The sequence below is a fragment of the Pimephales promelas genome, chromosome 8 (assembly GCF_988280905.1).
Source record: "Pimephales promelas chromosome 8, fPimPro1.hap1.1, whole genome shotgun sequence".
Classification (NCBI taxonomy): domain Eukaryota; kingdom Metazoa; phylum Chordata; class Actinopteri; order Cypriniformes; family Leuciscidae; genus Pimephales; species Pimephales promelas.
Genome location: NC_142776.1, coordinates 26,047,986 through 26,074,214, shown reverse-complemented (window position 1 = coordinate 26,074,214; position 26,229 = coordinate 26,047,986). Strand labels below are relative to the sequence as shown.

General features: G+C 37.0%; 1 protein-coding gene across 2 annotated transcripts in view; it reads left to right on the top strand.

Moving 5' to 3' along the window:
* The window catches only part of nos1apa (nitric oxide synthase 1 (neuronal) adaptor protein a), a 105,821-nt gene extending 79,796 nt beyond the window's left edge, over positions 1-26,025 (top strand). The window contains exons 9-12 of one of the 2 annotated variants that reach the window (XM_039647727.2): positions 8,023-8,188; positions 11,603-11,752; positions 22,610-22,898; positions 25,264-26,025. In XM_039647727.2, coding sequence (XP_039503661.2) covers positions 8,023-8,188; positions 11,603-11,752; positions 22,610-22,898; positions 25,264-25,825 — 1,167 coding nt within the window. In that variant the 3' untranslated portion in view covers positions 25,826-26,025. Of the gene's footprint in view, positions 1-8,022; positions 8,189-11,602; positions 11,753-20,234; positions 21,921-22,609; positions 22,899-25,263 lie in introns of those variants that run through there. The other variant, XM_089134239.1, reaches the window with a different exon arrangement.
* The last annotated feature ends 204 nt before the right edge of the window (positions 26,026-26,229 follow it).

Below are 26,229 nucleotides of genomic sequence, written 5' to 3'. Positions count from 1 at the left end.
GCTCTGTACTAATCGGTCGCATTTGGAAAATACCTTTCCAGTTCTATAGACTGCCAAAAGTTAAAGAGAAGAGCGCAAAAAACTGATGAAAGAAGGCGTTTGTGGTAAAGAGAGGCACTGCATCAGCTCATCAGCCACATGTGTAAATGAAATTTTGACTATGGCTAAAATGTTAACGTATTAAAGGGATACTCCACTTTTTTTTTTTTTTTTGGAAATCATTTTACCACTCCCCCAGAGTTAAACAGTTGAGTTTTACTGTTTTCGAATCATTTCAGCTGATTTTCTGATATTTAGAAGACTATCAATAAACAGACACTTTCTGGTCTCATTGACTTCCATAGTAGGAAAAAAATATATACTATGGAAGTCAATGAGACCAAAACTGTCTGGTTACTGATATTCTTCTAAATATCAGAAAATCGGCTGAAATGATTCGAAAACGGTAAAACCCAACTGTTTAACTCTGGGGGAGTTGTAAAATGAGCCTATTTCCAAAAAAAGTGGAGTATCCCTTTAACAATGGCTACATTCACACTGTCAGTCAAAATCCGATTATCTTTCTGATCTAAAATGATTCTTTTATTCTCGTGCACTGACTCTATCACTAAGCTGAGCCAATCAGAATTCTCTTTTTCCCCGACGGCCCGACGCCAATTCAACATGTCGAATCGGGTGAAACAAAGCCGACGAGGACTCATTTCAGCCGACGGCACGGAACCATGCGGAACACACAGAGGAAACTTAGTTGGCCAACGCACAAAAACTGGCCGACCTTCGGCTTGGTGTGTTCCGGGCTTTAGTCACAAAATCTTGCCTAAATTGCTGACCGCATGCTATCTTAAAACTGCATGTTCCCTAAAACAACATGCCAACATCAACAATACCAACTTAAATAAAGTGGCAAAAACTAATATAGAAAGTTCCCCAAAACTAATCATTGATGATGAAGACAACACCAATGAACATTGAATATCTTAGACAACAACTACACTACACAAAATAAAATAAATAAAAAAATCTAATCTTTAAAGGCTTATCAGGCTCTGGGCCACTTTAGACGCTTAACTTCATCTCCTGGCAAAAATCCCTGAATAGCATACTCCCAACAGAGATTAAATCTCCACCCGGGATACTTTCAAAAATAGCAAACTAACAAAACAAACAGTATGCTGTTGGAAGGATTGACTAGCATCCCAGCTGGAACACTCTACTTAACCGGAGATCTCTAATAATCCAACCTTTGATTATGTTCCTTGTGTGGAACCTTTTCCACACTCCACTCAACAAACAAAACCCCAACTCCAAACCATTATTGATCCCGGACTAGGCTCCAATTTTTGTTACGACTCTGCTCAAACAAAGTCATAACGTAAAGAGGACTCTTCGCAAGATGGGTCTCAAAAGAGAAAATATAAGTTTATTTAAAGTTAAACAAATAATGTCTAGGGTCAAAATATAAGGCAATAATAGTAAATATCAATACAACATCAAATCAAAAAAACTGTTGGAAATGAGGTTTGTAGAGTTGTGGAAATCATATGGGAACACAAACTGAAGAACCCACTCTTCAAATAAAGACAAAACAAAAATGAGAGAACTAGACAAAATCCAGAAATATTATTTTTATTGTATGTTTAGGGGTGTAACACTATCATATCACAATATATCGTAGTGCATCAAAATGTATCGTGGATAGTGACAATATATTGTGTATTTGTTCAACCTAAATAAAACTGTGAGGGGAAAATAGTTTCAGTACTACATTATGCTACTATATGTAATGTATAATAATGCAATGGGGGAATATTTGTGGGTTCTGATAATGCCAAATGTCTTATGTCGTATTTTCAGCTTCAGAATCATACATGTTTTTATTCTTACACCATTGTCAGGTGTATTGGGTTACTAGCACCAACTCCAAGCCTATTTATTTCTACCCATAATGTAATATTACATATTGTATTTTAATCAACAGTACACTTTTTGTTAACCTTTTATCATATGTTTTGGAGTATCGCAATAATATCGTATCATGTTGAGTTCAATATCGTGATATCGAATCTTGACATGAGGGTATCGTCACACCCCTATTTATTTATATATTTAATGGATTCATTTTTAGGAGTGTTTGTTGGGAGGTTAAAAAGCACAACTAACTAACTGATCTCATTTGCCAATATAATTACATGTATTGTTCTTTTGAGGACAATTTTATTAATGCACATTGTGCATTATGCAAATTCTGTTTTATTATGGGTCAGGTGAGTCTAAATGTTTTATTTGCTCAAACAGATAAACACAATACAAACAACAGCTGCTCTGCAGGAATCTAATTCAGCTCCTCCAGTAATTTATGAGCAGGAAAATAGGCTAAAATGTTCCTACACTGATGAATTTTACATTTTTGACCTCGAGCTGCTATATCAGACTATTTATTTGAGATATTCTTGAAGTTTGAAATTATTTAACGGCAGTCTTAGTTGTGGTGTGAAGTGTGTGCATTCTGTGAAGAATGTCTATTTCTTGTCTAAGTAGCACTTAAAAAAAATGGCTGTTACTTTGGATGTGAACCACAACATTAGAACTGATTGTGAATGGCTTGGAGGGCAGAAAAAAACCCTGCAGTCTTGTGTTTATTAAGCGTTTTCATTCTCTCCAGCACTAGACTGGTTTATTTATTCAGCCTTTGAGAGCCTGCGGTTTGCTTGTTTAGCCACAGTACACCAACTGTTTGGCAAGAAGAGAAAGCGGTTGTTTTTTATAAGCATATTGCTCAGCCAGAGGGTATGCTCTCTCTTAAAGTCTTATTGTTTTTTTGTTGTTGTTGTTTTCATGGAAGACACTTCACTCTTCACAGGTCTGAGAACGGGCTCACAGGGGGTGAAATTTCGTTCCACGCTCTCTTGACCCAGGTCTTTGTTGAACGAGCATGGCTCGGTGTTGCTTTGAGGTGTAGGATAGTCCGTTCTGTCAAACCTCTGATAAGCAAAACCGGCCACTGCAAAGCAGACCCTGATATGCGACACAACACGCTCAAAGAGAAACCAGCTTTGGTTTTGCTCTGGCTGCTGTGATGTCTTCAGTCACAGAAGAAGAAGAGACTTTGATGCCCGCTATCAAAGCGACACACGCGATTCAATCGTCGCTTATTAATTTATTTCTTCATTTGTTTTGCATTGGCCCTCATCCTTAGGGAAAATGATCTGTAGATGAAACGGTATTAGCTTTTCTGAAGTCAGGATTAGTGGTTGTGGCGGAGCGGGTTATTTGCGGAGGATGGTTTTTGTGGTTGGTGTTTCTTTTAATCATATTCTGGTGGAATATTCTCCTTTTAGACAGTTCAGTACAGATAAAATGAGTCAAAAACATTTGGATCCTATTCCTGTCACTTCCAGAAAACGATGCCTACGTCAGATCTCCAGAACATCAGTTATATATCATGTTTATACATTTCAGATTCTTTATGATTGCAATCCAGGCTAAATGTATTTTGAATCAGTGATTGAGTTCTAGTTCTTCAAAATGTAGTAAGTCAAATGTATTTTCTCTCATGGAAGCCTGATTATGGTTGCCGGAGGTTAGACACACCCCTGTGTGTGTGTGTGTGTGTGTGTGTGTGTGTGTGTGTGTGTGTGTGTGTGTGTATATTTATATATACTAGAGCCGGGACTTTAACGCGTTAATTAATTACACAAAAAATTAACGCATTTTAATCGCACTTATTTTTGCACCGCGGAACATTTCTCACTGGATTAGTTTCGGCGGACCGATTATATTGGAGCACCAACTAGCGTTCATGACCTTTCAGACAACTAAAAAAAAAAAAAAAACACAGTGAACATGAACGAAGAAGCTGACGAGACCGCTTTGGTTGGTCCCGTGGATGGGAAATTTTGTTATAAAAACGAACAGATGGAAGTGTCATTAAGAGCATGGTTGTGTGCAAGCTAGCTATGCAACAAGGAATTCGCATATCACATCGACCCTCAAGTTTTCAAAACATATACAATTGCACTGGTCTGCTGGACTTGAAGAAAAATCAATATTTCGTTGATTACGTTTATGTATTCAGTCATTATTCAATGGTATACTAAAAATCCATGTGAAAAAAAAATCTTCTCACTGTTCTCAGTTCAAATATTTATGCAATTAAAATGCGATTAATTTCGATTTATTAATTACAAAGCCTCTAATTAATTAGATAATTTTTTTAATCGAGTCCCTGCCCTAATATATACAGACACACACACACACACAAATAATGGGTTTATGTAGTTTACGCTCATCCTCATCCAACAAAACAGCGAGAAAATGACCTGCATACTCTTTGTATTTCAACAATGCCCTCTTGCCGGTTTCAATGGGATGTGTGAGGATAAATCAACACAGAAGTATTTGATATAATTACCTGGTGCAGTTTGAGGGCAGCAGAAATGGAATAAAAAGTCATATAAAAACCTTGTAATGACTGCAGTGCAGTGGAAGAAGAAATAAGATTGCCTTTGTGTTTTGAAATAACTATGGTCATGAAAGTCTCCACTGTGATTAAATGGATTGTTAGAACATGAATCACACAAATTACCTAACTCTCTAGGTTGTCTATGAAAGTGAATCATTTGGTGGCATTCTAATGTTATTAAATTCTTCTTGAGAAAGAATAAAAAACCCATGAACTTGCAAATAAACTTGGTTTTGGTTGTTTTGTTTTACTTTTTAGTTGAGTTTGTTGTGGTTGAGTTTGTTGGGTTGAGTTGAATCTGGTTGAGGTGAGGTGAGTTGGGTTGGTTTAGGTTAGTTGAGGTGAGTTGGGTTGACTTGAGTTTGGTTGAGGTGAGTTGAATTGGGTTGGGTTGGTTTGGGTTGAGTTTGCTTGGTTGAGTTGAGTTGAGGTGAGTTGAGTTGGGTTGGGTTGGGTTGAGTTTGTTTGAGTTGAGTTGAAACGTAACTAAAACTTGTAATTTAAGAACAATTAAGTTTGTTTCATACTGTTTTGAAATGCAATACTTATTGCATGATAATACTGTAACAAGATAAATGGCTTGAGGAGAGTTATCGGGATATGAACTATTACCAGCACATGGCTAACTTCACCTTAGACTTTGGACCTGACTGGACTCTATGCTTCCGTACTGTACAAAATGGCTGTTTGAAAAATGAAACATTCCTGGTTAAATTGTTGAAATTCATGTTTGAGTTTGACAGAGACTCGACTTGCTGGATTTACTCCTCATAAACCTAGTGATGTATGTCTCGAGACCGGTCTCGAGACTACTTTTACGTGGTCTCGGTCTTGTCATGGCCTTGACAGTGTTTGGTTTTGGTCTTGCCTTGGTCTCGGACCTCTCGGTCTTGTCTAGGTCTCGCTGTCTCAGACCGACATAGTGGTCGGGGGATTTAGCAATACAATACTACAATATCCACGACGTTATTGAAGCGCGCGTCTGAGTGAAGACACGGTGTGCGCGAGCCACACGAGAAAACACTGATCGCAGTGGCAACGAGCACTTTGATCACTTGATTTAAAAAACACATATGATGTACAGTTATTGATGTATTAATATTTAGTTAAACACATATCAGTTACATGATATGTTTTAACTTCATTCAGGAGATTTTGGGTAACTGCACAACTGACAGATGACTTTGAGCACGCAGCCAACGGTGTGTGTGTGTGTGTGTGTGTAACCAGAGCGACAAAACAACTTTCGGTTCCTGCATTTAAGCTTATAATTTCGTTTTTAAAACTATTTATGTATTTAAAAGTTGCAGAATGGATTCATTTGGAGACTTTGAAATTGGCAGAGGTAGACAGGCAATGCAAAACAAAATCTTACAAGTTATTGCTTAGCTTCAACAACACTGTCTGTTTTTTTGGTCTTGGTCTCGACTCAGTCTAGGTCTCGACTTGGTATGTCTTGGTCTTGTCTTGGTCTTGATACCCTCTGGTCTTGGTCTCGATACCCTCTGGTCTTGGTAGTGTCTTGGTCTCGGTTTAGGCGGTCTTGACTACAAGTCTACATAAACCTACCACAGCACTGTAGCTAATATTTCTCTCACTATACGCTAATGTTAATAACAGAAATTATTGTCGATCGTTCCCATCATACGGTCAAAGATAGTACTGTTCACTCTTTTCATTTTCCCAATGTAATTGTACACTGAACTTTTAATTGCTTTAATTAGTAGACTTGAAAACGAAATGAAAAATAACTGATTGTAATGCCAATGCATTGACATTAAACAATTCTTCACTGCTGCTTTTGTTGTTTACTTTAACACAATAAAAAAAAATACCGAAGAAAAACAGCTTTTTAATGCCACAAAGTAAAATATTGATCATCGGAACATTTAGGCTCCAACATTTACCCTGACTTGCCTTGGCTAAAGAATGTGCCTCACTCAGAGTGAGATATAAAATTCTGACAGTATGAAATATGAGGCTTGTATACATTTACATCCTATACCCCTTTGAAAACAACATATTTTGTCATGTTAGGCAGCTCTTTTCCCAAAGACAATCACTCTTTGTCAGAAAAAAAAAAACTCTCTCACACACTTGCATACAAGCATGTACACTCAAGAACTGATGGCAAACGGCTCAACCTGAACTAAGCTTTCAGTCCACATTTACAGTATGCTAATTTTTCCCCTCAATTTTTTGCTACTCCCTGTTGGCCTCATCTTGACGGCTCATTGGCTTTTTCTGGAGAATGTATTGTTCTTAGGGGCAGTCAGCACGAGCGGGCACGCGATTTAAGCTGGGTCATAAATCACCCGGGACCCCTCGGAGGCCTTCTGCTGTCACTTTAGGAGCAAACAGACACTTAGACGGTGCTCAAGACAAGACGCAGCGGAAATGGATTTGCCCTTCTAGCGCTGGGTAGAATCATAGGACTAATGAAGGACTCTGAAGAGTATCATAATCACTTTGAATACCTTTACAGCTGGCAACGTTTGTCATTAGCAGTACGTACCCAGCAGTATTTCAGTACAAAATGTATTGAAGACTGCCTTATGTGTCTGGTACTTATGGGAATGGGACTATTAGCCTACATACAATTCCTTTATCTAGGTTGAAATAAGATAATTACTTGACCAAACAGCTGTGAAAAATTAATACTGGGGGTATTTAATGAAACAAACAACCATAATATTTTATTTATTTATGCAAAGACCTTTACCATTGTTTTTGTCACAGAAAAATAATGACCGATTCATAGATTCATAGAAATTCATAGATTAACTGGATAATTCATCTCATGAGTTTAAATGTATTACTTTATTACCAGTAAACATGGTATTCACAGCCTTAATCTGGACTGAAATATTGAAATGCTCATAGTACTTTTATTATTGTATAGAGGACGAAGTGTGAAAAGAGAATGAAGCTGGTATTAGATTCTAACATCCAGTATATGATGTCATCATTAAAGTGGATGTGAAAGAGGCGTTTGTCCTTCTGCTGTTGCTCTCCAGGTGTATTTTAAGAGTAATGTCAGGGACATAAAAACAGCTAAAAGGTCTTTCATGATGTGGTGTTAAAGCAGCTTTTTGAATGAAAGCGCTCTTTAATTTGCATGAATGGCAGCTACCCACACAGTAAATGAAATGACCTTCATAGTAACACTTCACAAAGATCATTATACATTTTTCATGTTCAATATAAATATATTAAATAGAAATGCACAACAACGTGCATGAAAGAATGCATTTACAGAGCTTTTAGAGATGTCTACCATCAAGTATATGAATAATTTTAAGTAGGACTTTGAAATGCTGAGATTAACAATTTCCTTGAACTCTTTAGATTTGAATAATTCTTTTAAGTAGAAGTTTTACTGAAGTCGAAAAGTAAATGGCGTATGAGTCTTTTGTTCTTAGCAAAGGAGACTTTAGGATGTACATGGAATAAACTGCTGAGTATCTCTGTGTTGTTGCTTTGCTGTTACGTTCTAGTTTTTCCTTGTCCATCTATTGGATGTACTTAAGCATGCACACTATCGTTTATGTGTTCCTCAGGTTCATCTGCTGAAGGATCAGCTCTCCGCAGAAGCTGCGGCAAGGATTGAGGCCCAGGCTCGAGTTCACCAGCTGCTGTTGCAGAATAAGGACCTACTGCAGCATATTTCTCTCCTGGTAAAACAGGTTCAGGAGTTGGAGCTCAAGATGGCTGGAAATGGCTCTAGTGAGTATGAGTTCTTGTATTCAGCAGTGCTAGAGAGTAACTTCTAAAACCTGTGATTTGTGACAAATTAATTGTCATAATAATGAAAGAATAAGTAGGAGTCTGTTTCATTAAAACATATTTTGTTGACCTCCTTCATCCATTAAAATGTCTTTATTAGATAGTTTGTTATAGATTAAAAGAAAAAAAATTGCATGAAAAATTGAACACATTTTGGAATGGATATATATATATATATATATATATATATATATATATACAGTGTGTATATATATATATATATATATATGTATGTAATATATATATATATATATATATATATATATATATGTAAGTAATATATATATATATATATATATATATATATACAGTGTGTATATATATATATATATATGTAAGTAATATATATATATATATATATATATATATATATATATGTATGTAATATATATATATATATATATATATATATATATATATGTAAGTAATATATATATATATATATATTTTTTTTATATATATATATATATATATATATATATATTATAGTTTTTTTATTTTTAGGTTATATTATTAAGTAGAAAGAGGTCATCATGCAACAATCTCACAGCCTCAGGCCCCGTCCACACTACTGCGTTTTCATTTAAAAACGGATAATTAAAACAAATACGATCTCAGCCCGCACCACGTTTTATCTGCGTATTAGAATTGATCTCCGACCACATAAAAACGACGGATCACGTGACCATTCACCAACACTGGGTATGCACGTGCCGGTGTAAACTCACTAACATTACGTAGTCCAGAATGTTTTTGAATGTTTTCTTCCGGGGACGGGTCATGTGATGGGTGGCTGACGAATAAAGGAAGGACACGTCATGACTGATGACACCCAATCATAGAGCCGAGCGTGAGCCTCGGTGTCATCATTTCTAAAGTCCTCCATTTCATCCCGTCTTCACTAAAACGCCCTCTGGAGATTCAAAAAATAAAATGGAGCTGCAGCGTTTCTAAACTTCTCCGTTTTAGGTCTTCGTTTTTTCCATTTTAGTCTGGACGGGAGGTGCAAAACGCAGTAGTGTGGACAGGCCTTCAGGGTGTACAATACATCCATGCGTAGAATAGACCAGTATTGTTTTTCTGTTTGTCTTTCACACTGTCCCAACATGCAAAAAAAAAAAAAATCTAAAATATAGACTGTTCACTTCTAACCTTCACTTCAGATTAGTGTGTGGTGTAATGATTAAAGAAGATGTGAGAGGAGATTTGAAGATTTGTCATTTACAGCCGTTTCTTACGGGGTGACTTAAGTGTGATGCTTGGGACAGACAAGGATGCGAGCTCTTTATCATGCAAGCTAATGTCAAAGACAGCACATCACAAGGATCTGCTGGTCTATGTGAGAATGTCCTTAAATGAACTGCTTTAAAATAAGCCTGAAATTAACCCCTGTGGGGAATGTGCATGCAATGATAGAGGATTGAAGTTAAAAAGCCAAGTGAAATTAAATAGATGGGTGAACAGATGGGAGGGTCTGAGTGAAAAGACAAAGATAGTGAAGGAAAGCTGCTGAAACGCATCAGATATATTCAGAGAGGGGAAGTGAGGATGCATCGCAGCGGTAAGAGCACCGTTATTAACCTGGAGTAAATGGGGAAGTAAAGTGGAGTAGAACTGACATTGAAGTGTTTTTTTTAATATGAGGGAAGGCAGATGACATCCACGGAGAGGATAAAATGGAAAGACTGAACACCAGATTTGGGAACATTCTTTGCAAAAGTAGTTTGAAAAGGTACTGGCAACTCTGAAGTAGTTCATTAAAAGTTTGAACCCTAAGAATGCTATATTGATAAGTTATCTAGTTGGTCAGTCAGCAACTTACTGTCGACTACGCTTTAGCTCATTCTGTCGGGGTGTAAGACCGTGTCTCTGATGTAAACACTCTAAAACCAGCCTATTCATACAGGGATTCTTTAAGAACTAGACAGGGTTCAGGCAGACCACTGACTAGTCCATTTTGAAAAGGTCAAAAGTTTGGGGTCGGTAAGATTTGTTGTAATGTTTTTAAAAAATAATTTTATTAAGCTGCACCAAAGCTGAATTTATTTTATTTAAAAAAAAAACCATTAAAGCAGTCATTTAAAAAAAATGTATTATTAAAATAACTCTCTTAATATATTTTAAAATGTAATTAATTTCTGTGATTTTAAAGCTGAATTTTTAGCATCATTACTCTAGTCTTCAGTGTCACATGATCCTTCGGAAATTATTCTAATATGCTGATTTGCTGCTCAAGTAACATACAGTATAACATCTTATCACAGTTGAAAACAGTTGAGCTGTTTTATTAAAAAATATTTTTTTACGGTGCAAACTGTAATTCTTTGGTGAGTAGAAAGTTCAAAAGAACAGCATTTGTTTAAAATATATATTTTTTGTAACAATATAAATGTTTTTCTGTCTCTTTTGATCAATTTAATGTGTACTTGCTGAATACTTACTGCCCCCAAACTTTTGCACAGAAGTATTTTACTCTATTTTAATTTTTTATGTATTTATTGTAGTTTCCCATCTTTTTTCTTTTTACTTTTCAGTTTGCTTTAAAGTTGATCTGGAGCTTTAGTTTAGAAGTCATGTGAAGCGCTCTCCAGCCCTTGAAACTAACCTTGAAACTAATCTTGCACCCCGCGCAATTGACTTTGTCCACCGACGCATGTATCATTTCTATTTTACACCCGACGCACAGCAAACTTTTCCCTCCATAGACGCACGTCGATAAATTAGGAAATAAACTTGCTCTCCTGGGAGCGGTTCACCGAAAAGAGGCGGCGTGTTCCGACGCAAACGTTCCCTGGTGCTATTTTGCAGTTTCAGAAAACAATTCCGCCACAGACCAGGAAAAACCTAGTCTAAAGTTAGTGGCGCGTTATTCAGAAGCATGCTTGGCCATAATGTAGCGTGTGCACAACTCGCATACACTTTTGTTCTCTCATCTAGGCTAGGCAGCAGTTCCCATTTTTGCAAACCATACATAATTACAAGGAAAAATATTACCACATGAGGGAAATCATTGTGTTGTCCATGAAGATGTGAAAAAATATCCATAAATCTAGCTTACACATTTACCCAAATTATAATTCGCCTGTTTAACCAAAGCTAATTTGGGTGGGTTTCTCCCATCCTAAAACAATGTCACTTCTCGGTCTCCGCTATTATAATAGCAATCCGCCATGTAACAAGCGCGCCTGCTCTTGAAGGGATAGTGAGATGACGCTCTGATTGGTTAATTGCACGTTACACCCAAACCACACCTATGAGTAATGTAGCTACTTCAGTTTGATACTTGCTTTTCAGATTGTTAAAATAGGGTCCTAAGTGTTAAAGTGCCCTCAATATCTCCCTCTCTCTCAACAGTGGGCTCTCAAGACAGTCTCCTTGAAATCACCTTCCGTGCTAACGTGCCCCCAGTCCTATGCGACCCCACCACCCCGAGACCAGAGGACGCCATCCTACCTCCTTTCAACGACGGGACACCGCTCTCCCTGCCGCTGGGCAGTCCAATAGGTAGGGACCAGTGCTTGATCAAGTTTGAGTGTTTCCGCTTTCTCCCTGGACCACCCCAACAGGATGAGAGCCCCGACACGTCGTCTCAAGGCGTCTCGCCCTCATCACGGGACGAGCTTTTGGGCAGCCTTGAGCTGCTAAAGTTCCGCGAGTCGGGAATTGCTTCCGAGTACGAGTCAAACACAGATGATAGTGATGAAAGCTGGGGACCGCAGGACGAGAGCAACCTGCGTCTGCTCAATGTCCTGAACAAACATGCCCCCTCTGACTGCTTGGAGGACGAAATTGCTGTTTAATGTGATTTTGTGCACACAGCTTAGAAAAACACTGCTTGATGCTCTGCTTAAATGGTTCAAGTCAATCAATGTCAAAATTGTCAAACCACCTACTGCTGTTTGTACTGCTGATCATTCTGGGAGACAACGGTGACTTTTACCCATTTGGTGTCTGTTTTGTTTGTTATCTTTTATGTGATGTATTGAAGAGGAAACGGTCCCAAAGCATAGTACATGCTGTTGTCTCCATTTTTAAGTTTAGGGACACACATTAGATGTCAGATTCTTGTATCTCCTCTAATGGGACTTTCACACAATCAGCGATTCTTATTGGTCATAATGGCCGCCCCTACTTCGCAACACTTCAGTGTTGTTGGTGGGCTCTGCAACTGACCAAAACTTTTATCACAAGTTAGATATATTGTTTGGGAAAATAAGATTCACTCTTATTTGACAAAGAATCTGTTTTTTTCTTACTAAAAGTTGACATTCTATGTACAATTGCAACAGTGCATAATATGAATAAGATGGATAATTTTTGACATGTTAGTAACACTTCATAAGATCAATGTATATATATACACACAGTGGGGAGAACAAGTATTTGATACAGGTTTTCCCACTTACAAAGCATGTAGATGTCATTTTTATCATAGGGATTCTTCAAAATCACAAGTAATATATAAATGTTTTATTTATAAATTAACACATTTAACATTATTCTAAAGTCTTAAAATTTAAAAAATCCCTTCGAACACTGTAAAAAAAAAGTTGCAACCTTAAATTTTTAAATTGAAGTTTAAAATTGCTTAACTTATTGTGATGAGTTAAAGCAATGTAAAAACGTGTTGTCATAACTTATTGATCATATAATTTTTTTTACAGTGTATGGCAAGTGATAAATCTAGAAAAGACTAGGGGTGTAAATCAGGGCCTGCATGACGATTCGATACGATACCGATTTCTTAAGCCAACGATTCGATTATTTTCGATACTTCAAAATTCCCCGCGATTCGATTCGATACGATTAATACTCGATATTTTTACATGATATCTATTAAGTTTCAAATAAATCGACAAAAAATGTATATTTTGCCTTTTATTGAGAATACAGAAACAGTATTATAGTGTGCATGTTGTGCTCAAAGTACTGCAAATAGAACAGAAAATGTAACGGTTACTGCATCTACAGTTACAATAAAGTGCCATCAGATAAATTGTAATTAGAACAAAATAAAAATAATTAAGTCTAATGCTTACAGTGCAGGTCTACTATAGTCAATTAGCCTATTCACTGTTAAAACAAACAAACAAAGACTGACCTCTACAGCCTAAATTTCAAATACATCAACCCTGCAGTTATCCTGATAATAAAGACGAATCTAGAAAAGTTAAATCGCTCACAGAAGACGGACCAACTCCTATTGGTGGCTGCCGCATCACATTGATACTCATTTGCATTAAATTTTAAACTTTGTTGCATCCCTGGAAACCCCTGGCGTTGTGAATCGCTGTGTGTGTTAACGCTCCTTTAGAGTCCACAAAGCAATTGCTGGATATTCACAAATAAGTACATGTTTTTAACTACAAGAGACACAGTACATCTATATGAATTAACTTTTGAACAAATTTTATACATTAGCCTGTGATATTGTATCTATAACATCAGTTGTACAGTTTCTGGGCAGTATTAGGCATGTATGCACTGATATGCATTGCCACTTAGACCACCTTTCATCAGAAGTGCTCAGAATGAAGACAATTACCCAGCTACATCTGTTTTAGCATGCACGACAGTACAGACTCTTAATTGAATGACTGTGGACTGAGGACGCTGCGCTAATTATACCCTAAGGGTAACGAGGCGTCTAAACCGGTCAGATCTTTACCAACAAGAACCCCAATTAGTGTGTCAGAATTTTCACAACCCACATACTTTATTCATTATTTACGTATTCAGAAGAGCTTGTCATGTCTGACTGCTTCACATATGTTTAGCTTTCTTGCATTCAGTTTCTTCTGTGCTTCTAAAAAGTGATATTTCAATGTCTTACCTGTACCTCTCTGATAAACTACTCGCCTCTTTAACCTCTCTGTTTATATTTTGCTGTTCTCTCTCTGTATCTCTCTCTCTCTCTCTCTCTCTCTCTCTCTCTCTGTATCTCTCTGTACCCAGTGTCTTTTAGAGCCAGACAAGTGCACACGATTAGCTTGGTAATAATAGGGTGGTAAGCAAGTCTTCCCACACATACAGGATGTTGAAAGCATTGTTGGTCTTAAATGTCTGTATGTTACTCCATTTATGCACCTGCATCTTTTTACACAAAACTAAAATTAAGTATTTACCATCTTTAAATCTCCCTTAGGCTTGTAACAAAATCTTCCCACAGATTCTTGGCTGCATCTCTGAGGGATTCATGACGAGTCGAGTTGTCTCGCAGCAGGTCTAAATCCTCCTCAGGGAAACGTGTTGTTGTCTGAACACAAGAAGACTGGTGTTTTTTTCTGATTTCTCCTCCAAGGTCACACAGTACATTTGTATTAGTTGTGTTTGCTTAAGGCACAGGCGTCACGGTTATATGCAAGTTGGGGATTTGAGCAAGTTAAAATAAGTTGTGTTAGTGCGTAATTCATCCCACGTGCATGTAGTTTTTCTTGCAGGCATGGTTTATAACTCAAATCGTTTGTTCATCTTCTGAACACAAATTAGGATATTAAGACATCGTTAGATAAGGCATCGTTTTAAAGATAAGACATCGTTAAAATAGTCTGTGTAATGACGTTGGTTCAACCTTAATGTTATGAAGCAATGATAACACTTTTTGTGCGCAAAAAAAACTAACTCTTCTGTGTCAGAAATCTCCTGGATTTCATCAAATATCTTAATTTGTGTTGCATTCAGATGAAAGAAGTTCTTACGGGTTTGGAACTACATGAGGGTTTGGTTACTGACACATGAGGGTTAATGACAGTTACTGACAGAATTAAAATTTTTGGGTAATCTAATCCCAAAAAACTAACCCAAATGCTGGTCGTCTGTCACTTGAAGTGGCCATACATTGAAGAAGCCGATTGATTATTGTCTGGATGCTGGATGAAACTAATCTACAATACTTTTTAATTTTCTAGGTCTGTTAGTCCAACATTGCAAAAACCGAATTGGTATGATTTTTCTGTAAGACTTAAAGTCGGCATGCAATCAAATTTGACAAATCTTCCTTTTATATGTAATATTGTAGTGTTTATTGTAAATGATTTATCAGTACACTTCATTATGTTTTTTTTAAATTCATGTACTCTTAAAATCTTTAATCAAATACATTACCCTTCCCTCCCCCATCGAAACGACCTCTCTTCTCTTTTGGTCACATGGAATGGCAAAATGGTGCGACCAGATCCGAAGAGGGTGCATCGCCTCAGAGAATCGCATTCAAATTGTTTGCAACGCCCAACCTCCAACGATCCAATTAATTCCCGAAGGATGAAATCAAGCCCTACCCTACATTTTTTTTCGTAATTTCAGAAGCCGTTTCACTTGGATATTCGTCACGACAAGGAAAAAACCACAATCTCAACTTCCGGTTTCACGCCGACTTTAAGCTTATACATTACATTTAGTGAAAAAACGCATTATTGCTTTTTTATTTGCCTCCATTCAATCAACAACCGATGGATAGAACAATTGTTTGTTCCCGCCCTACTTTTTTTTTTGAAAGTCTGTCACAATATGAAAGAAAAAATCGATTGCTTCTTCTGTTTCATTGAGCACGTTTACATGCACACCAATATGCTGATAATTCCCAAAAATCAGGTTCTTGAAATAACCCGTTGTCTCGGTTTACATGTAAATCGATAGCCCTGCAACGCAAGTAAACTGCATTTACAAGACTTTATTAATAAATCAGGTTATTTCCCAGTAGTACATCTAAAAATGTATTCTAACATGTCAGCAGGAAATTTATGATCTCGTATATTATACTCTCATGCAGTCACCGATGCAGCATTTCCACTGAACTCTTCTAATTCGGCTACATGAGATGATAGCACATTTTTATAATTTCTTATGTCAAGAAAGAGTCGGAGTTTGTGATGTATATGTCCTCGAAAGACTCGCTCTGTCTGGATGTGGTTAAATCTGCAGTAAGGGTGCTTTCTTTCCTGTCACATATCACACACGCGCACTTCAATAAGGCGGCAGAACGCAGCTTAGTGTGTTTACTTGCCGGGAGAAATCAGGGGCAAAAACCTAGCTGTGTTGATCAGTTTATGCTTAAGTCGTTTATGGCTTTACTCCGATAAAGGAAAACAGGTTAACGTGTTTACAAGATAACATGCTTTGTCGACTTAAGCATAATTGGGTTACAAACGTGCATGTAAACGCACTTACTGCGACTTTAAAGTTTGTGTCAGCGCGTTTCTAGAACTCTATAGAAACTCTGTGAAAACCACTCAAAACATGAACATTGTCCTTGAATCCTACCCACTGCTTGTTTTTGAGGGAAAAAAAAATATTCCACAGTCTTTGGTGTCATGAATAATAAACCATCACTTGTCCCTCCTGTAGCTTACTGCAGGTTTTCAAAATATATGACTCATTTCAAAGCCATTTACAACGAGTTCTGTCATTTTTAAGAGCTTTGCAGTGCCACCGCGTGACTGTGTAACTGCTCAATCAGTGTGAGAGTCATTGTCGGTGAATGTTCAGAGAAATACATCAAGTTGAAACTCTGGATCAAGGTGTTCTTCAGCTTTTAACAAGGGCTAAACAAATTGGCATCACTTTAACAGCCATCTCTAAGTGAACACTTTGTTACACGTCGGCCTATATCTATGGTGAATGTTACAGTTGGTTGACTTTCCTAGTTAAGATGAGGTTCAACCCTTCAGCGATTCAGCACACAAATGAAACCACTTCAGATGCCATATGCAAGCACAGCTGCTTCACGAAATAAAAAATAACCACTAAAACGTGTGCTCACAAAACCAGCTAGTGCAGAGAACACCCTCTGAATCGCTGTGTAATTTAACGGATGCTGTGGAGCATCGCCGTCTCATCTTGCACGCTCGGGGGAAACGCGCGGCTGTCGGATGGATCCTTCTCCCTGCGGCGTAATTGAAATTGCATAACAATATCACATCTCATTTTAGTACAGCTGCCGCTTCTGAGAGAAGCTGTTGGAAACTCGACTGCTTCTGAATTAGAAGCTCAAGCCCGGGCCAACCTGCAGTTGGCAAAGTACTTTAGTCTGAAATGTTCAGCTCCATATATTGTAGTGACCGTAAACTCTCATTCTATTTCCTTTCAGGATTACACAATTAGACATTAAGACCTACAGGGGTACTCAAGGAGATGTGAATTGTGAAGTGCAGGACACTGACCTTTTAGATTGTCACTGCACTCAACTGGAAAAAAAATCCTTCATGTTATAAAGTGAACTCCAATATAGTTCATTTGATTTGAACTCCTTTATGCCCTTGAAGGGTAACACACCATGAAATTAAAACTGCCCTTTAAAAAAAAAAAAAATGTAATTAATTAGCTATATTTTACAGAATGCACTGTTACGCGCCTTTAGTCCAATGTGGTTCCAATGATTTATTCAAAGACACATGAACGCCGATCAAGATGTCATTGTCTCGCATCAGTCTACTTGCTCCAAATCCCTTCATTTCTTGGTGACAAACTTGCAGATTCGTGTTCCTGCTTGACATTGATGTGACAGAACCTTTGATTAATTATTGATCTGAGAAGTCAAATGAAAATGGGGGCATTGTCTCCCATTATGTTCAGTGGGTTTTTGTTTTTTTTTGGGGGGGGGGGGGTTTCTCCAGTGGCAGAACATTGCCATAAAAACATCCTCACATCTATATTTTATGTGTTCAGTGCCGGTTTTGGTCTCACCTTAATTTTAACACTGTTCCGATATAGTTTGAGATTTATCATCTTTCAGAAATCCATTTTTCTCCCCAATGCATTTTTTTTAAAGTGCTGGTGTGGCTTCCAATACTCTGCTTTACATACAAATAGCTATTGACCATAAGGGTTTCCATGCCATTTACGGTTTTTGGGAGTTTTGGTTGGTCTTTTGAGGTTTTATTAATTTATTTCCTTTCTACCCTTAAATGTGCTACAGTATATCTATAGTACCAAGGAGACTGGTCAGCCAGCAGTGCTGTTCAACAGAGATAAAGGTAATGGATAGTCGTAACAGTGCAGTTTACTTGTGGAGTTCTCTGCCCTTTTCATTTAGGAGTCCTGAGATTGATGCTTTTATTCTGGACCGCAGTGCCATTATAGTTCTCCACCTTGTTTGTGTTAATGATGGAGTTGATAACAGGGATGGTGAGTCAGATTCGGAGTTACTCCACCTTGACCCTCTCATCATGTGTTATCCAGGGCTAACTTATTCTACCCATCCCCCTGCCCTTGTGTTTAAAGATTCATGCTACTGTAGATAGGGGGTTCAAATAAATTATTGATGTTTGGCCCATCTTCTGCTGACCTGAACATCTGCTAGGTCAAACAAGGTGGAGATAATGGGTTAAAATGCTTTATTTATTCATTGTTATTCTCCAAGTATTGGAGATGGTAGCGTTTGGCTTGGGATTTAGGTATATTTGCTCTTTGTTCAGCAGTTCATTTTTGATTCTTTACCCATGATGTAGTGCACCATGAAATATAAAATCCGGCCACTTTTGAATATTTTTGTACGGTTCATAAATATAGGGGTCTTGATCATCATCAGGGTTCCTTCTGTAATGGGAAACCTAGAAATAGGTCTTCAGCATTAGTGCCGTCAAATCGATTAATCGCATCTAACATTAAAAGTTTTTGTTTATGATGTGTGTATATTATATGAAGAGTTCAGATGCAAAAGCCTCTAAATGCCATTTGAAATTTTCTTCTTTAATGATGATTTTTATCAAGCTTGTATATTTAAGTTCAGTGATTTCACTTAAATGGCAATCATAATTACCTATTAATTGTTATTTAAGTGAAATTACTGAACTTAAATATACAAGTTTGACAAAAATCATCATTAAAGAAGAAAATTTTAAATGGCATTTAGAGGCTTTTGCATCTGAACTCTTCATATATACTATGTATATACTGTGTGTGTGTGTGTGTATGTGTATATATATATATATATATATATTAGGGCTGTCCGTTATACACGTTATTAATGGCTTTAACGCAAACTGCGTCAATTTTTGTCATAGCAAACTTTGTAGTTTTCTTTCACATGCTTTTGCAACAGGACGCGGCATGCGCGGCGCTATGAAACCCATTCATTTCACTGGCCACGTGAGGACGTTAAGTTGCTTCGTCGACCAAAGCGCAAGCGTATCTAGCTAGACCGGAAACAAAACAACAGGAACGACACCGCACACACTCGTTTGGGCTTGCAAGCTGGCCAAATAGTTGGTTAAAGTTACGTTTTGAGTGGATGACGAGCGCGAGATGCCGAAATGGATGCCAATAAGATTCTGATTGGAAAGTTTACTTTACTAAAAAGTTGCCAAATGGTTCCATTGACAAGACCAAAGTGATCTGTGTGTTTTGTTGTTGTGAACTGAGCTGACGTTATCATCATCGCAGCACGTCCAGTCTGAAATACCACTTGATGGCCAAGCACACACACACACACACACACACATCTGATTCGAATTCTCCGCCCCCTCGTCAATATCAGGACCTCGTCACTATTTCTTTCACCCTTTTATTGATGGACAGTGTTACATTGTGTGTGAGATAATTTTCTCCGAGTGAGAATTTTAGTGTGAAGTTGAACACAGTAAATGGCAATGTTGTTTTCAATAAAAAAACATTTGCACAAAACAAGCCGCTTTTACATGTTGACAAGAGCATGAAAATGAGAAACTAATGGGTCAAAAAGAAATCAAGTGACATTTAGAATAGATCAAAATGTGAGATTAATTGCGATTAATCGTGAGTTAACTATGACACTAATGCGATTAATCGCGATTAAATATTTTAATCGTTTGACAGCACAAATATATATATATATATATATATATATATATATTAGTGTCTACACACACTCGTATATAATATATAATAAAATTTTACACGCATGTATTATATAAACAACAACTTCTACGTTAGGTGCGATTTTAATCATAATTAATCGTTTTGACCGCTAATAAATATCAATGATATCATATATGAAATAGAATATCTTTCCATAAATTTAGAAAATATTAATAATACTCTAAAATATTTTTTAGTGAAAAATTGTAAGTGTAGTCCTTGCTGTAAAAGGATTTTATGTAATAATCTCCAATGACTGGATATATCGAAATTTATTGGCCAAAAAAGAGTGGGAACCCTGTACTATTCAGCGTGTGTATTTGTGACACCCTTGGGTCCAGAGGTTTCATGTTGGTACACATCATGAACTTATATACCAGCCCAGAATAGCAGCGTGTCAGACACCCTCCTAGCATTTGCCACTGGTGGAGCCTGACTGAGGTATTTAAACTGCTGCCTCGAGCTACACGATTATGCCCAGCCCTGTGAAAAAGTTTCAAATCCGATGATCACTGTGTCACGCTCTAAATTCAAAGCTGATGATTTACTATAGATCTTTCTCACTGAAAATCTAGTCTCACAGACACATACTTTTGATTTTAGGTCATTAAGTCTTATCCAGTTTGCACTTATTCTGTCCAAGAACTACACACTCAGGACAAGACCAACCACAGATTGCTTTGTTTTATTTGCTTTTTAGGAATAGATAAATCTAAAATTGATGGATGGCACAAAACAGACTTTTTAAACATGATTTTGCTTTGCAATCAGACAATTGATCGAAATGAAGCTTTGAATGAAACTGTGGGCCGCCTGTGGTTGATACTACACAAACATAGTTAAACTAGTCTGGGTATTGTATAACATTACCAGATGAAATAACATGTCTGTCATTGAAGTGCATTGTAATTAATGTCCCATTTTAGATGGCTTCATTAGAGTACTACTGCAGATCAATATGTGCAGTGATACAATCGCATGAAACCACAGGCAAGTGGCTACTTTTCTCCTGCCCATTTCTATCCAGAGCTCATTATAGCAGCATGTTGTGCTTGCTTTAGCCTCATTGTAAAATGAATTCTGATGGCGCTTGAAGATCAATCCTTTGAATTATTTAAACTCATCTTGTTACCCAGTGGTGTGCCTGGAAAGGAAAGTCAGACCCATCACAAATGGCAAGTTGTAGTTTTACTGGTTGTCATCTTTTCCTCCTGATTACCATGACAACAACATGCTGTTTTTGGCACACAAACTTCCCTCATTCATCTGTTTGCCTTGCCTGCAGAGCCAAGACATTGTCAGCATCAAAATAACTTCCCTTTGTCAAATATTTGTGTGGAAAAACCTCTCTGGTCTCGTATGTGGGCCCGCCTTTGGCGTCAATGAGAGACTGTCACCAGCTAATGAGAATTCTTACTCCTCCATGAGCAAGCGTTGAAACTGTTTGAGTTTAACAAGCTAGAAATAACTATGCCACATCAAGAGTTTCTCGAAATCACATTTGATTAGAGCCATACAGCTTTTATTGTAAACTGCTTTGAATGGCCTAAATTGAAGCTGAATTTGAAATGGAACTCCATGTCAGAGCCGCTTTTGTTGGCAAATTGCTGTTTCTCTCTTTCCATCTTTATCACTGTCGGTCTACCTCTCTTCGGTCACCTATTAGGTAAAAGTTAAATTTTCATTCCTTTTTATGTTGTGATCTAAAAGTTCAAAGTTGCGTTTAAATACTAATGTAGTTTTAAGTTTGAGTATTTTTAAGAATGTCTGTATAGATACAAACAATAAAACATGCTTTCTTTGTCACTTTGAATGCTAACCATGAAATAATGGTTCTGAGGTAAGAAACATGACAAGTGACTTGACGCATTCTATTTTCTGCATGAATTGGTGTCCATTGTTCTACATTTTATGTATAAAATGCTTAATTAACACTGCATGAAAATTGGAATGCAATATATCGATATGTTGTTTAAATGTATTGATTTTTATTTTTAAATTGGTATCTGTGGTATATTTAATTGTGCATGTTTTTACATTTATAATTTAATTACATTGTCATTTTTGCCAACTAAAATTTTGCCAATTTTTTTGGTGATGCCTAAATCCAGCATTTAGAATGTTGTTGTTTTTTTTGTTTTTTGTTTTTTTGTATTTTGTATGTATGTTTTATTTCAAATGTATCTGTAAAATAGGGTAGATTTATAATAGGGTAGAATTTGATAATTATTATTTATCAGTTATCAGCCATAACAAGATAATTAATAATCATCCTAATTCTAAATAACAAAAATAAAAAACTGCATCCCTACATTTGATCTGATGGATTAAACAAGGTTAAATGTAGCAATATTGGGTTTATGTTAAACAAATTGTTTGAATGAACACTGTCTAGCAGCTTAAACCATGCATTTAAGTCTGTACAAAAGCTACTGAAGACACTGCTCACTTTTAAATGTGAATTTAAATACAGTAAAGTTCCCCAGTGCCTCACTTTGTCTGAAAACCTTTTTGTTGTGTTTTCTTTAGTGGACCAAAGCATGTTTGAGAACTGCAATGCTGCGGAACAGCCGAAGCTGAACTTTCGTCCAGCGGGCTCCACGGACACGTCTGCCCTGGCAGGATCCAGGACAGGTGGCAGCCAGCACCTAAAAAACGCCCTGAACTTGGGCAAAGCCATGGGTGCGAAGGTAAACGACTTGCTCCGCCGAAAAGATCCCAACAGCTTTGGAGACATTGGAGTCACAGAGGTGAATAAGAATGTAGAGCCAGTGTGGTCCAACCTGCCTGAGATGGGACACAGTACAGCAAAAAACAGGTACATTTCACACTCACTGCTGCTAATGGCAATGACCTCAATATGCTCATTATTCAATTGACTTCATGGTAAGAATAAAATTGCTAAGAAGTTGTCAGCCGTAACACTTGCTTTTGACATTTTAATGACCATAGTGCTTGTACAGAAGCAGATTCAAGGCTGGACTGCGATGTGTCCCAAATTGATTCTCCATTTTACTGTCCTGTCAAACGTCAAATAAAAAAGGAAGTAAACAAAATGTTCCTCTAAACATGGGGTGATTGTTGATCTGGTTCCAATACAATTTAATCCACTAATGTTGAATAATTGTATTCCATCCAAAGTTTGTATATAAAGTCTGTATATATACACAGATGTATATATGCAGTCCTGGTCAGAATGTATTGTACCCTTGGTATATGCATGTATATATATGAAGAGTTCAGATGCAAAAGCCTCTAAGCGCCATTTGAAATTCATTTTATCAAGCTTGTATATTTAAGTTCAATAATTTCACTTAAATGACAATAAATAGGTAATCTTCATTGCCATTTAAGTGAAATTACTGAACAAGCTTGATAAAGCTCTTCATTCCAGAAGAAAATTTCAAATGGCACTTAGAGGCTTTTGCATCTGAACTCTTCATATATATATATATATATATATATACAGTACATATTATGGTTGACAAAAATAATGTAGTATCTGAAATTTAACGTGTTAAAATATTTAATGCAATTAATGCAGCATCCAAGTCCTAAGTCCTAATCCAGCATCCTATGTAAACTTAAATTAAAAGTTAAAAAATATTCATTAAAATTATACCTTTAAATGTAAACTTTATAAATGAATTATACTCTTATTATAAAATCTTCTAATACAGAAAAAATGTGCGATTCAATTAGTTAAATCGCTTGATGGCACTAATATATTGATTAGTTCATTCAGTCCTTACAGACCGCCATTCATCGTGGCAGATGGCCGATCATATTTTTCTGTTGCAGTTCACATTTCTTTCAGCTGTGAATGTGAAAACAGGAGGAATGTCTTTGAACACTGTTATTATATGAGAACGCCATGGGTTACTGCTGAGATTTGACTGACATCTCAGAGAGAGAGAGAGAGAAAAAGTCTTTTCATGCAGGCAACTGTATCCACCATCATTATCAGCAGCCTTCAAGAGAATGTACATGTGTTTGTGAGTCATTGTGTGTGTGTGTGTGTGTGTTGCATCAGGCCAACTTTGACTTATCAAGGGTTTGGTTTAATTGGCTGAAATCTTACCAGTTTTGCAACATAGTATACACATTCCTTCCAGCTTTTTTATTATACCTGCTTGTAAATATTATGGATATAATGCATTTATGATCAATTGTAGTGCTTGCTAAGACATTACTAGGTCTCATACTTGGAGTTAGCACTTTAAACAAATGCCTACTTTTAATGTTGGCCATCCTTCACCATGTGTGCCACGGGAATGAATGATACGTTTAAACGGATAAATAAAATATCCCATAGACTTCTCATCAGCTTTCATATCTTTAACAGACCGAGTGCAAATTCCACTATCATAAAATAATAAATGAAATGATGCATTTACAAGAAACCAATTTCTTATCATCTATAGAAAGGCTGTTATTGCATAGCATGTGACATTATTGAGGGAATTGTGCAGTTATCATGGGAGATTTATGGTAAGTTCACCATTACGTAGACTATAATTTCATTAATTGACTGTGAGCATCCCATGTGACTCGAGGACCGTGACGTTATTGCATCTAATGTTCTTGTTCATGGTCATTCACGCAGTATACACAGGAAAAATAACCTTTTTTTCTATTTTAATATATTTTGAAATGTAAATGATTTATTTGAAGGCAAAAGCTGAATTATCAGCAGCCATTACTCCAGAAACATTTCTTATAATTAATGTTAAGAACTGTTGTGCTGTTTGATTTTTTTTATTTTTTTTTTTCAGGAAAGTTAGAAAGAACATCATTTATTTGATGTTACTTTTACCTTCTTTTTTTAATACATTTTATTAAAAAAGGGTCATAATTATTATAGAAGAATTAGCAAAATGCATTTAAAACTTTTACATGGAGTGTAATGCCAGCTATCAACTTTCCAAAGGTATTTTAAGACCGTTTGGCTGCTCGCTTTCCTCCTTTAATAAGATTTGTTCAAATGAAGTGTACTCTTGTATTACATCGAGAGATGATGTAGTCTTACGAATATTTTTTTTTTTCTTTTTTAGTAGTATCATTTTGGACCACCATGCAAGAGAACTGAACAAATTCAGCCCGCATATTTGCTCTGATCTTTCATTGTCATTCTGTCTTGCACGATCACATTGCGTCTTTGCTGTTTTCCTTCTCTAATACAGTCACATGTCCCTGGACTCCTTCCCTCGGCTTGATCCCCCACCTCCCACCGGTAAAAAGCGTCTCCCACGTGCCCTGAAGACCACCCAGGACATGATGATATCCTCTGACCCCGTGGTGGCCTCCCCAGAATCCTCCTTCGTCTCCTCATCTGACAAGATCACCAAAGATAAAGCTGAGCTTCAGTCTGAAGCGAGCCTTGAAGAGTCCGGCCTCGAGAACCCTTCAGAACCTGGCGACCGTGTCAACAGCCAGATGGAGAAAAGGCCCGGATTAGAACTAAAAAACGAGCCCACAGCTGTGGTGACGGATGAGAAAGATTCTGAGGCTGTCGATCAGTCACAGCTGCTGCTTTCTGTTCCAGATCTCATTCACAAAGACAATCTGGACCTAAAGAAACTGGCCAACTCGGAAACTAGAATGGCTTCCACCCCGTGTCCAGGGAAAGGGGGCTGCCGCATCAGCGTCACTGAGGGGGAACTGTTGGGGAACGGCACTGTGGATTACCGAACCCTCAACTCGGAGAACGAAGAATCCCACCCTGACCTGCTGTCATTTGAATAACAGGCTTCCACAATGACCAAAAGCGTCTTGAATCGGTCATTTAGACTGCTTTCATTCTGCATTTCATATTTTGCCTTTATAGCAAAGTACCACTGATTGTACTTAGTTATTTCGTAGATATAATTATTCAAATTATGAAAATCACTGGGGGGGTTTTGTATTCATAGTAGCATAACTCTTTGAAAAATTGTATTTTAAAGTATTTGTGGACCTGTAATTAAAAAAAAAAAAACATGATGAATCAATTAACACAAACCAAAGTCAATACTACACTGCAAAAAAAATAATAATAATAATTTCTTGACTTTTTTTTCCAGTCAAATATTCCAGTAGAATATACTGGAACTTCAGATGAATTAATTTACTTGAAAAACAACACTGCATAAGATATTAAGACAGTTTCT